This window comes from Meriones unguiculatus, chromosome 10, assembly GCF_030254825.1.
Source record: "Meriones unguiculatus strain TT.TT164.6M chromosome 10, Bangor_MerUng_6.1, whole genome shotgun sequence".
NCBI classification, from domain to species: Eukaryota; Metazoa; Chordata; class Mammalia; order Rodentia; family Muridae; genus Meriones; species Meriones unguiculatus.
Genome location: NC_083358.1, coordinates 42,599,205 through 42,612,652, shown reverse-complemented (window position 1 = coordinate 42,612,652; position 13,448 = coordinate 42,599,205). Strand labels below are relative to the sequence as shown.

The 13,448-nt window shown below is 50.2% G+C and overlaps 1 protein-coding gene across 1 annotated transcript; it reads right to left on the bottom strand.

The window, feature by feature from the left end:
• Positions 1-2,270: 2,270 nt before the first annotated feature.
• Best2 (bestrophin 2) lies at positions 2,271-8,647 on the bottom strand. The gene is made up of 9 exons (XM_021632263.2): positions 8,496-8,647; positions 8,312-8,406; positions 7,047-7,280; positions 6,818-6,972; positions 6,457-6,534; positions 5,974-6,126; positions 5,811-5,891; positions 5,518-5,672; positions 2,271-4,381 (listed from the first exon to the last, which is right to left on the bottom strand). The coding sequence occupies exons 1-9, from the start codon at positions 8,645-8,647 to the stop codon at positions 3,958-3,960; spliced, it is 1,527 nt and encodes a 508-aa protein (XP_021487938.1). The 3' UTR covers positions 2,271-3,957.
• Positions 8,648-13,448: the final 4,801 nt, after the last annotated feature.

The window sequence follows — 13,448 nt, the reverse complement described above, 5'->3', positions numbered from 1 at the left end:
TTAATTTTATTTTAACTGTTTATTCTTGTTTTATATGCACTGGTGTTTTGCTTGTATAGTTGTCTGTATGAGGGTGTTGGAGCCCCTGAATTGGAGTTACAAACAGTTGTGAGCTGCCATGTGGGTTCTGGGAATTAAACCCTGGTTCTCTGGAGGAGCAACCAGTGCTCTTAACCACTGAGCCATCTCTATAGCCCCACAGACCTGCTTTTAAGAAAGACTTGATTTTTGTTTGTTTGTTTTTCTTTTTTTGGTTTTTCGACACAGGGTTTCTCTGTGTAGCCCTGCCTATCCTGGACTCACTTTGTAGGCCAGACTGGCCTCAAACTCATGGAGATCTGCTATAAATATTAACCTTTTTTTTTTTTAAGTCATCTGGGTACAGTCACTTTTGTTTTGCTTTTATCTACATTGTGGATTTTTTTCTTTCATCTTTCTCTACCCCTTCTCTTCTACCCTTTCCCCCCCAACACTAGATAAGAGAGAAAAAAAAAGGATAGAGAGGAAGGAAAGAGATCCCCAAATAAATTCTGCCGATTTGGGAGCAAATAGATATAAATATCTATTTGCTATTATATATAATTAATGTAATATTAATATTATATATAAATTGATATATATCATATATATTTGTTTTGCTTGCACATGACTACTTAGCAAACCACAACCCACAACAACCAATGACCAACCAATAACCCTCTGTGCCTCTCCAGGCCCCTGACATTTACATATACTCTAAAAAGTCCCTTGAATTCCAAATGCCACACAATTTTGGAAACTATTTGCTGCTGTCAAAATTATACCCCTGCCAGAGCGTGAGGCAAATCATAGCTCTCTGCTGTGGTCAATGTGAAGCAGCCTCGGATTCCACACCTGGGATTAAATTGAAACCATATTTTTTAAATATTTCCGTGTTGTTTTTTTTTTTTTTATTTTACATGAGTGTTCTATTTTGCATATACATCTGCATGACAGAAGAGGGCACCGAATCTCATTATAGATGGTTGTGAGCCACCATGTGGTTGTTGGGAATTGAACTCAGGACCTCTGGAAGAGCAGACAGTGCTCTTAACCTCTGAGTCATCTCTCCAGCCCTGTTTTTGTATTTTTAAGAAAACAAAACTCAGGCTGGAGAGATGACTCAGAGGTTAATTAAGAGCACTGGCTGCTCCTCCAGAGGTCCCGAGTTCAATTCCCAGCAACCACATGGTGGCTCACAACCATCTATAGTGAGATCTGGTGCCCTCTGCTGGTGTACATGCAGGCAGAACACTGTATGCATAATAAACAAGTGAATCTTTAAAAGAAAGGAAGAAACCAAAACTCCAAAGTTCTCACTACGTTTACCCCTTTCTGTTTGAATTGTGCTGTGTGTGATGGGAAATTATAAACATTTTCAATGAAATAGGTACTTTTTGGATGAGTGGCCAAGGTTTTCAGGAGAGCTCTTCCTGCTCTGATCTAATCTTTGTCAGTTCCCTGTGCCAAGTCCAGAGCAGCCCTGCCCGCAGCATTGTGCATTAGACCTGCATTACTTTGCAGAGGTTCTTTGGTCTGCACGTTACTCACAGTGATCCACCTGCCTCTGCCTCCTGACTGCTGGGATTAAAGGTAAGTCCCACCATGCCTGGCTTGCATCATGCATTTTGAGATCAGACTTTTAGCGGCTTGGTTTCAGTCTCCTTGCAAATGACTGGTAATTCTCAAATTTGAGGCACCAGGCATTTTGATATTGGACACCTCTAGCTAAACTCTGACCTATGCTATTAGCATGGTACATGTTAGAATCAATACCAGTCCTATCCCTTATCCATTCATTCCTAGGCACCCTGCCACATTCGGTATTCATTTTTTCGTATTTTTAAATGACAAGATCTCTATTGATATAACAATACCTGTCTTTCTTTCATCTGGGTCTCCCCAAACCCCTTCTGTCTTCAAGACAGGGTTTCTGTATGTAACAGCATTGGCTGCTCTGAAGCTCACTCTGTAGCCCAGGCTGGCCTCAAACTCAGAGATTCACCTGCCTCTGCTTCTGGAGTGCTGGGATTAAAGGTGAGTACTACCACTGCCCCGATAAAAAGATCTGTAAAAAAATAAGATAGTGAAACTGGGTGTTGTGGCACATGCATTTAATTCTAGCACCCACAAAGCAGAGGCAAATTGAGGCTCCTGAGTTTGGGGCTAGCCTGGTCTACATATTGAATTCCAGGAGAGCCAAAGCTACATAGTGAGAACCTTCTTGAAGAAACTAAAATAAAATAGGGGCCATAGAGATCTTAGCTGTTCACTGTCTGCTTGGATTTGATTTGCAGCACCCACAGGACAGCCCACAACTGTTTGTAGCTCCAGTTCCAGGGAATTCAACTCCTGTTCTGGCCCTGGAGGGAACCAGGCAATCACACAGACAAAATGTAGGCAAATGCTTATACATGCAAGATAATAATTGCAGCCAGGCAGCAGGGCACATGCCTTTAATCCCAACACTTTGGAGGTAGAAACAGGTGGATCTCTTAGTTCTTAAGCTAGCCTGATCTACAGATGGAGTTCCAGGACAATCAGAACAATGGAGAGAAACTCTATTTCAAAACACTAAAACAACAATAACAAACAAAAAAAAAACAACAAAAAACAAGAAACCCCAAACCACCACCACCACAAAGCAAAACAGTAATTGCCAAACAAAGAGAAAATTTGAGCCAATAAACCTGGGGTTGAGGGACCCCCCGGGAATGAGAAAAACAACTATGATTCTTTGAATTGAAGCCAGGTGCAGATAGTTCTTGAAGGGCAGGGTGAACTGTTCGGAGAAACAACCAGCTGTAACCAATCAATGTATAGAGCAAAAGTGATCTGATTTTCAGGTATAAAAACCCTGTGCTTTGCATGTTTGGAGTCGTCTCCTGTCTTTGGAGGGGTGGCCCTATTACAATTGAAATAAACCTCTTGCTTTTACATCGAGCTGTGGTCTGTGAGAGTTCCTGGGAAGGCCGTGATCCTGAGCTCCTGAGCAGTGAGACTCCAGGTCTTACAGGGTATCTGAGGCGAAGCACAGTGGCAGAGCAGCTGAGCTGCCTGGCTTATCTAGGATTCTGGAGGGCCTGGCTGCATCTCCCAGCACCACACACACAGGACCTGAAGTACCGAGAAATTGCAGGTGCTTGGAGCAAGGGGAAAAACCGTTGCTTTGAGACGGTGGCTACTGCATTAATGAGTAGGCCTGAGAAAATAGCTCCATCCAAGTGTTTGTCTAGCACGCTGAAGGCCCTGATCACCAGGCAGCATTTCTCTATCACCAGTGAATAATACCAAGGGTATACATCAAAATTGGGAGCGGGGGAGGACTAGAACATCAAGAAAGAAGTTAACACTTAAGGCCGATGCTAGGTAGGCAAGGAAGTGAATGTGAGTTCCAAGACAGTCTAGTGTATACTAGGAAATACAGGCCAGACAGGGCTGCTGCACAGTGATACCCTGTATTCAAAAAAAAAAAAAAAAAAAAAAAAGCTAGCCTGGAGGAAGACTCAGATCTTGTAAACGATCTGGCTAGAAACATCACTTCAGTGATAACCATTTATTGGATGCCTACTATAAACCAACTGCTTTAAAGACATCGTTTCATTTATTTTGTTTTCGTCCTCACAAGTTCATGAGGTAGGCACTCCAGTTCCATGGAAGGGAAGAACACAGGCTACTGGCCAGAAGAAGCAGCCAGTCAGCTGACGGTGCTTGGGAAGCCAATCCACTTGAAGAAGCTGGGAGTAGGAGAGAAAAGAACAACAACAAAAAAAAAGCAATAGCAGCTGGGAGAAGGACCCCTAACACCTCCAGCCCAGTGGGAGACACAGCTGGTCAAAATGGGCAGCTCAACTTCCGCAGGCTTAGCTGCAGACCTTGGTGGTCGCCAGCATACCCAGTGCAAGATTGGATGTCCGTAGGGGTCCTGGTCCCTGGGCCTCAGGCCGGACTCTCTTCTTCCTCTCCAATAGGGCTGGGCAGCCAGGGTGGTGCAGGAGCCCGGGGCCCAGGCATGGACACAGTGGTAAAAGGTTCAGCAGTCAGGCCCGGGAGGGGCGCAGGCGGCTCAGGACAAACCGGAGGCTCCAGCTCCGGCTCCCGCAGGCTGGGGTCGAGCAACGGGTCACCACAGCCGCACTCAACGCCTCCGCCATCCCCCGTGCCGGTACACCCGCAGCTGGCTGCGGTGGACGCCTCTGACACGCAGCTGTTCTTACGCCTTAGGAGCGACAGGCGCCGCCCGAGTGGACCCGCAGAGCCCGTCCCCGCTGGCAGGAGGCGCTGCAGAAAGTCTCCGTGCGCCTCTCCCAGCGGGCCGTCCACGCCATCCAGCCGCTGGAACTGCATGTCCTCTTTAGCCAGCCTAGGGATGGACAGGGGTCTTCACTGGGGCCTTGCTCCTTTGGGTTGATTTATTATCTCATTTTAGTTTTCTGGTCCCCCAACCCCTTTGCCTGGCCCATAGGGTTTGTTTGTGTACTGTTGGCTGTCCTAGAACTTGCTCTGTAGACCAGGCTGGCTTGGGCTTCGAATTTACTGAGATCCGCCAGCCTCTGCCTCCCAAGTCCTAGGATTAAAGGCATCCATCACTGCCGCCCGGCTAGTTTTCTGGTATTTGGGTTTTTGTTTTGTTTTTTGCTTTTGTTTGTTTGGTTGGTTTTTTTTCGAGACATGTTTCTCTGTTTAGCCTTGGCTGTCCTGGACTCACTTTGTAGGCCAGGCTGGTCTCGAACCCACAGAGATTTGCCTGCCTCTGTCTCCCCGACTGCTGAAATTACAGGCTTGTGCCATGGCGCCCGTGTTTTCTGGTATTTTGTTTATTTGTTGCATTTTTTTTGTAGGGGAAAAGAGACAAGTGGGCGATGTTTCAAAGGAGGAAGCCCCTCCCCCGTGTATCTGCTGTGTTGTTATGACACAGTCTCACTATGCAGCGAAGCTCTTACTGTCTGAAATTCACAATGTAATCCAGACTGGCCCAACCTTGTGGGTGAATAAACCTGCCTCTGTCTCCCCGTCCTGGTGCTGACTACAGGTGTGTGCCGGTCACACCCGGTCTGTTCTTCTGTCCCTGTCTAGCGCTGTTTGAGGTGGAAGCTAGGACTTGCGTGTTAGACTAGACCCCACCCTCATCCTGGGCTTTTCTTGATCCACAAAGCGAGAGCCAGCTACCCTTTTGTATGACCTAGACATATCTTATGGCGCTACAACCTCAGTCGTGGCCCCCCTCCTTGTCTCTAAAAGTCTTTAGATCTGACCCTGGTCTCCATCTGATGACCATTTCCCACCCCAGGCACAGCCCCGAACTAGATCGCTACACAGCCGAACTCCTGATTTCCTAAGCTCCACCTTCCGAGTACTAGGGTTCCTACGGTGCGCGTGCGCCACCTTCCAGGGCCAAGCGTGGTTACTGGAATCTCCTTTGCCCTGACAAACCCCAGAGACTGAGGACCCTTCTTCTAGGCCTGCAGAGCTCTAAGCCACGCCCACCCCCTAGCTCACGCTATATCGAAGGTGGAGCCCTGGAAGGAGGGCTGCTGAAGCAGAAAGGCGGTGGCCGCGGTGTAGGGCGCGCGAGCCTCAGCGGCATCCCAGTAGAGATCCTTCTCCAGCATGGCCAAGTCATCATACATCTCGTCTACGGCTAGCATCGACACCTGAGGATGTGAACACGCAGGGCCGGGTGGGTGGAGCCCTCTCCATGAGATCAAAGAGAGAAGGGTGTTGAGGGTGGGGCCTAGGAGCGCCTGGGACCGCTCAGGAAGCTCTTCGGGCCGTGCCCACCAGAGACTGACCTGGAAGTTGCGGTCAATAAGAAAGTTGGTCTCAAAGTCGTCGTCGTCCTCTCCGAAAGGGTTAATGAGCTGCTCTGCGACCTGAGTGCGGAGAAGTGAGGCAGGCGGAGCTCGCGGAATCCTCCAACCCCGCTCCTCCGTTCCGCCCTCAGGGCCCGCCCACCTTGAGCCAGCCAGCGTAGAAGAAGAATTGCAGCAAGGTGAAGATGGGAATGCACAGGTCCAGGGTGTGGTCTTTGTAGCCCTGTGCAGGGTCGAGGAACTGACGGCCGATGAGGCAAGCCAGGAAGTAGCTGTACACGGCGATAGTCACTACCTGAGGGTAAATGTAAACAAGATCACTCCTGACCCTCTACCCTCTGTGCCTTTCAGAGTCATGGAAAGATCAGGACTAGCATTGAACATGAGAACGATTGAGTTTTAGCTGGCTTTCATTCCCTAGGCGCTCTCTCTCTCTCTCTCTCTCTCTCTCTCTCTCTCTGAAAGGATGTCTTTATGTAACCTAGTCTGGTTTCAGACTCTGGACCCTCTTGCCTCAGTTTCCTGAATGCCGGGAGTGAGTACAGACGTGCGCCTCTAAGACCAGACCTCCATTTCCCTTAAGAGAAGTACAAGCCGGGTAGAAATGGAGGCGTGGGGAAGTTACCTGGGTGTAGACGAGGGGTATGCTAATCCAGTCGTAGTGAAACAGCATCCCACATTTGCTCCGAAAAACATTCAGCTCCTGTGGGCAGACGCCGGTCATGAAGGGCTTGCACACTGAGCCCAAGCGGAGGTTAAGCCCCCGGATGGAGGGGGTCACATATTAGGAAGGAAGCGGGTGCAGCCAGGAGCTGCAGCTATTTGGTGGTGATGTGCGCCTCGACTGGGATACACGCACTACAGGGTGTCTCCGTGGAAATAAGCGCACCGGTAAGGGTGCTTGGAGGTGCGAGTCAGCCGCCCGCGGCCCACTCCGAAGCGCAGGAGCTCTGTTCTAAGAACGGCTGGCTTCCTCTCAGGCTCACCTCTAGTAGCAGCTTAAGGGCACTGTTGTCGCGGATGCGCCCCTCCCGCCGCGCCTGCGCAGCCAGGCTGGAGAACCACACACAGGGCACCCAGTACTTGTTGTAGGATGAGTTCAAGTTCTCGAACTTCTTGCGTTCCTCTCGGGTCATAAATCCTAGAGGGGTGTGATCCGAGGTTACTCGCGTCGCTCTCCTGTCCCGCCCTGCCATCCTCCGTCCGCGGACTCACCGGCCTCGACCACATGGTCTATGGTGGGGAACCGCTTGAAGACTGCCGTGCTGACAGAACGGAGGATCAGCACCGCGGAGAGCCCTGCGTAGCGCAGCAGAGTGCGCCGGTAGAGGCGGCCGCGGTCGTCGCGCCCGTGCACCGTGCCGGCCACCACGCACATGAGCGCGTCGGGCAGAGGCATGCATAGATACTGGTTCCACCAGCGATGCACCACCAGAGTCACGTAGAAGCCTGGGGGCAAGCCGGAGGGGGAGCTCAGCGAGGATGCGGGGCCGCGAACCTGGTATGCCATTGGGCTTGCGTCAGAGTCCCTTAGAAAAGGCTGGTCACCCTGACCACGCGGGGCATCTGGTCTGAGAACTGGGGATCTGGCCCTGACGCCAAAGAGGTTGGAGCAGGTTGAGGTACCGTACCGTGAGACTGGGAATTGTGATCCTAATATGCAAGTGAAACCCAGGGCTCATGTTAGGGTCATGAAAGAACAGGGAATCACTGGGTTATTGGGACTGAACACCGGTATGGGAAGGTGGGATATCTGCCAGGACATCTAGATAGAGTTATCACCACAGCCACATGTAGATCCCGAACCAGGAAGTTACAAAAGTGTTTAAGCCTGGCAGTGGTGGCGCACACCTTTACTCCCAGCACTTGGGAGGCAGAGGCAGGTGGATCTCTGATCTCTGAGTTCAAAGCCAGCCTGGTCTACATATTGAGTTCCAGAATAGCCAGGGATACACAGGAAAACCCTTTCTGACACACACACACACACACACACACACACACACAGACATTGTCTCAATCAATCAATCAAACACAAACCCACACAGAGTGTGGCCCGATGTGAGAGGTAGACCTGTGCAGGCCGGTCATCCCCCCATGCGATGTGAGGGTCACATGAGGTTTCTGTGGGGCTGGGAGCCAGGCTGGGTCTGAACGGAGTAATAATGTTTGTTTCCTGGAGGGAGAGGACTGAGGATGTGGGGGAGGGGATAGTAATCCAATGCAGACACGACTAGTGACAAGGTGGCGCTCCCACGGGTGGGGGGACCTCAGAGGATACCTTAACGAGGGGATATCCGGTGTCTCAGGATGTAGGGTCATATGGACATCTTCGAGATGTGGGTTCAGAAGTGAGAAGTTCTGGAGGTTAGATATGAGTGGTGGGTCTTGGAGGGGTAGGAATGGGGGTCTTCAAGAAGCGTGAATGGGAAACAGATTTCTCCCTTACACCGGAATAGGATTCTTAGGGGGCGCAACCTCACCAAGTACGAAAGAGACGGGGATGAGGCTGGCGTACTGGTCGCAGTATATGACAAGCTTCTCGAAGTAGCGCTTCTGCTCCTCTGCCAGTAAGAAGCTGCGGGGTAGGGAATGCAGAGGCTACAGGTCCCCCTCCACTCCCAGTCCCTTCCACAGGTCCCCAGCCCCCACTCCAGGTCTTCTCACCGATAGGTGGCGCTTAGCGCCATGTAGAGCCCCAGGAAACAGAGCAGCTCTCGCCACAGGAGCTTGTAGATGCTTCCGCGCCACAGCAGCAGCAGCTGCGAGAAGCCGCCAAAGCGGGCATTCGCCACTCGGGCCGTATAGGTGACAGTCATCGCTGCGCCGGGCCAGTGTGGCCAGCCTGGATCCTGGCCTGTGAGCTAAGGGAAAATGCTGGGAGGGGATGATTTCAGTTGCCGGTGGAGGTGCCAGCGGACAGTGTACTGTCCCTTGCTGCACTAGGGAGGTCCCTACCCACGTCCTGTTACCCCCACCCCACCCCATCCCCAATTCCGGGTCCTAGCTCTTTCCAGAGTGCCCTTCTCCCAGTCTTGCTCTGTCTCCCTCCCCAAGACTACTGGTCCAAGACTCTTGAACTTTAATTTAGGTGCCCCACCTCCTAAACCCTTGGATGAATCTAGTCAACTTTTGAATTGTCTCCCAACGCCCCCATCCCTTTCACCTGCACAACACTCAACCTTCTTGACTTCCTGGGTTTCTAAATTATCAGCTCTTCAAACTCCTGCCCCCCCCCTTGCCCACTCTCTCAACTTTGGTCCCCTCTCTCTATTCCCTTGAGCCTATAGTCTGCCCTGGCAGACTCACAGCTTGGGACTACTGTTCCCCTTATTCGGAACTGCTCTAGATGGAATCTCCATCTAGAGATTCCAGGTCCCCAATCTATCCTGCAGCCTCCCTACCTTCTGATTGGAACCAACTCACTTAACCCTCCAACTCTGACCCCTCCGGTTCTTCCCAGACCGTCTTTGTCTTTGCCTCTCTTCCTTTCTTGCTGCCCTTCCTAGCCTTCCACCCGGCTCCCCAGAGTCCTGCCCAGAGCCTGCCAGCCCAGGGCCCTCTATTCTCCCAAGCCTGGTCCTTCTCACCTGTGTTGAGAGTAGCAGCACGGGGACACACAGAGACAGAGACTGACTGGGAGGGTGTCTTCAGTATTGGGTGGGGCTGGAGGCAGACTCTGTGTGGGGAAGGAGCTGGGGAGTGCGCCTGGGCCGCCCCTCCCAGGTCCATCCCCTTTAGCTGAGCTACATCCTCAGAACTTTGTTTGGAGAAGGTCTGCCAGTTTGTCTGCTGGGCAGGGGGGTGGGGTTGGGTGGGGTGGTGGTGGTGTGTGTGGGAAGTCTGCCCTGTTCCTTCTTGCTCCTCTTTGTCTCCCTCCCTAGTGGGGCGATGGCCCAAGGTATCTGGAAGGGGAGGCTCTCTCCTACACACACACCTACCCCCACCCCCAGCCCAGCAAGACTAGGTCACCCTTCAGCTACCTGTGATAACAAGCTGTCACTAAGGTGCACACACCACACTGTAGACCCAGAAGCACATTTTAGCTTCCTTTAACACAGCCTTATAAACCACAGCTGCAATCCACAGCATCACAGCGACTCTCCAAGACAGCCAGGTATGCTGGCAGCTAAGACAGGAGGACTGTCATGAGTCCCAGGCTAGCCCGGGCTAAAGAATGAGAGCCAGTCTTACAAAGGGAATAGAAGAGCTGGGCATAGTGGCACATGCTTGTGATCCCAGCACTCAGGGAGCCAGAGGCAGGCGGATCTCTGTGAGTTTGAGGCCAGCCTGGTTTACAAGGCAGGTTCAGGACAGCCAAGGCTACACAGAAAAACCCTGTCTCAAAAAAAAAAAAAAAAAAGAAGAAGAAGAAGAAGAAGAAGAAGAAAAAGAAAGGGAAAGAAAAGCCAATAGAGGGACTGAAGTTGCTCAGTGGTTAAGAATGTGTATCCTGTCTTTGTAGAGTTTATTCCCACACCCTGTAACTCCGGCTCCAGGGGACCCACCTGTACGCAGGTGCATATACCCCGTACAGGCAGAGACACATGCGTACACATAATTGAAAACGTAGGGCTGCGGATATGGCTCAGGGCTGAGAACTCACATTGCTTCCCCTTGCATTAGTTTGTACCTACATTGTTGTTTACAAGTGTCTGTAACCCTAGTTCCAGGTTTTTTGTTTTCGTTTTTCTTGAGATAGAGTTTCTCTGTGTCTGGCTGTTCTGGAACTCACTCTGTAGACCAGGCTGGCTTAGAACTCAGAGATCCACCTGCCTCTGCCTCCTGAGTGCTGGAATTAAAGGCATGTACCACCTTGTCCATCTGAAACAAATATTTAAAAAAAATATAGAGAAAGAAAGGAAATCAAGCTGGCTGGCACTGGGGCAGAACACCTTTAATCCCAGAACTTGGGAGGCAGAAGTAGGTGGGTCTCTGAGTTCAAGGCCAGCCTGCTCTACAGAGTGAGTTCCAGGACAGGTAGGGCTACACAGAGAAACCCTGTCTCAAACATTTTTTACAAGGGGAGGGGGAATGGAAATTAATTGTGGTGGTCTATTCCTTTAAATATTTATTTATTTATCTATTTATTTGCTTATTTATTTAATGTATATGAGAGCTCTATCTGAATGTACACCTGAATGCCAGAAGAGGGCATCAGATCCCTGTATATATGGTTGTGAGCCACCATGTGGTTGCTGGGAATTGAACTCAGGACCTCTGGAAGAGCAGACAGTGCTCTTAATATCTGAGCCACCTCTCCAGCCTGGTCCACCCTTTAATATCAGCACTAGAGAGGCAGAGGTAGGCATATCGATGTGAGTTTGAGACCAGTCTGGTCTACAGGTCTACATAGGGTTCCTGAACCTCCCCCCAACAAAAGTATAAAGGTGCACACCTATGTCCTAGCAGTTTTTGAAAGGTGGAGGAAGGAGGATCACTGAGAAGAGATAAAGACAGCAACCTGGGCTATATAGTGAGTTTGGAGTAAGCCTGAGCTTGGTGCATCATGGGATTCTGTATGAAAATTATTTTAAAAAGTGTGTGTGTGTGTGCCTGTGTGTGCATAGAGATGGCTCAGTGAGTAAAGGTGCTTGTATACAAACCTCATGACCTGAGTTTAATCCTGGAACCCATATAAACAGAACCAATTCAACAAAGCAGTCCTCTGACCTACACACACACACACACACACACACACACACACACACACACACACGTTAATGACAAAAATACCAGAGAGAAAGAGACTTTTAAAGTCACATGAGTCACATGTGGCTGTACCCTCTAACCATGCTGGAGCAAGTGCCTATAAGGCAAGTGGACCCTGGAAGCAGCCAGTCCTCAGCTCACAGCCTTCTAGGAGGGCAGAAGAAGGGGCCAGGGCCTGCTTTCATCATACAACAAAGGTACAGTCAATCAAGCCTTCCCATGCTCCAGTCACACACATTCATACTCAGTTTGAAGTCTACTTCCTCTGTATAAAGACACATCTAAACTCACATCAGAAATGTGGGAACACTTCCCTCAGCTCAGTGAGATACAGTCCTAGCGTCCAAGCAGAGCCTTGGTGGTTCCTGACTTTTGTCAGTGTAGTGAACCATATTTGCAAGGGCTTCGGGTATAGCTTGATGCCCAAAGACTTGCCAAGCATTTGTAATGCCTTGGGTCACTTCCCTAGCATCTCGGGAGATGACAATTGGAACCATTCCTACAGTTTCATCAATTAAAATCCCAGTGACATTCACACATTTGTGCATTAATATATCCAGGCAGGCATGGTGGTATATACCCATCATCCCATTTGGGAGGCTGTGTATTCAAAGACAACCTAAGCTACATCATCAGGTCCTGTCTAAAATTAAAAAGAAAAGAAAGAACAAAAGGAAAGAAAGAAAGAGAGAACAAAAGGAAAGAAAGAAAGAAAGAAAGAAAGAAAGAGGAAAAGTAAAAGAAAGGCCTCTTCTTAATGTTTCCTCCTTTATGTGCTGTGTGCAGAAACACCCAGGCATATACTTAAGTCTCATACTCAACAATGCCCTGAACACACAAACATTTGGCACTGATTCGAGACAGTTGTTCTCTCTTCAGAGACATGCCAACAGGAGGGCCACTCCCAGCCTGGCACTCCCACTGCCACCCCCAACTTCAAGGATGTCCACAGCTACTTGGGTATGAGAGGGGCAGAGGCTTAGGGGTCTCATTTGGTAGGGACACTCTATGGTCTCTATGAGTTTCTTGCTATCCACCTGCTGAGCACCAGACGTGGGAATGAATGGCCCAGGGCAGCACCACCCGGAGGCCCATCTGGCCAGGACGCAGTGTTCCCAGGCTGGCAGATGTCTGCCCCACCTGGGTAAATTAGGAACCAGCTTGGGCTGGCCACCATTGAACCTATATCTCCGCTGCCCAGCTGCCCAGCAGCCTATAAACTTCAGTGTAGCTGGCCGGGGTGACACTGGCAGCTGTAGGGCCTGGGGGCTGGACAGGCTGTTCCTGACAGACTGCCCTGATTCCCTGTAGCTCACCCCTTCTTCCCCAGCACACACACCTCCACGCAGTTCTGGACCCCGGCTGGGCTGGAGGGCAGGTTGCCCAGTTCACATGCCCTCTCACTGCAGTAGCACATGACTCTTATTGAGGTCGAAGCCAGATACTGGAGAAAAACCTGTGTAATTCTTCTAATCTACTTCTAGCAAACCAGCAGGGGAGACGGTTCCTGTTTTTCCCACTAGCCTTGAGAGTAAACCACAGCTCTGATGATACAATTTGACAGCTAGATCTGAACCCAGGCAATATGGGCTTGAGGTCTGTGGTCTTTCCCTGTGGCTGCTTCCATGTTTGAATCTGTCACCTTAACGTGCCTATACCAGCTTGCACACACCCTGAGTCCAGTGAGAGGACAAGTCAAGGCTCGTGAATGGGTTCCCCTTACATGCATTCTCTGGCATGCCTAGACCCTGGGTGTACCAGGAACACTTTCTGAGTCATGTCTGTCTTCAAGTACCCTTCTAGTCCTCACACCAAGCTGTGACTTGGAATTTGAAAACACTCAAATACCCTATTTCATTTCCAGTCCCTCAGGTGTTCATTATAGTGGTTGTTCCGCAGGTGCAGAGA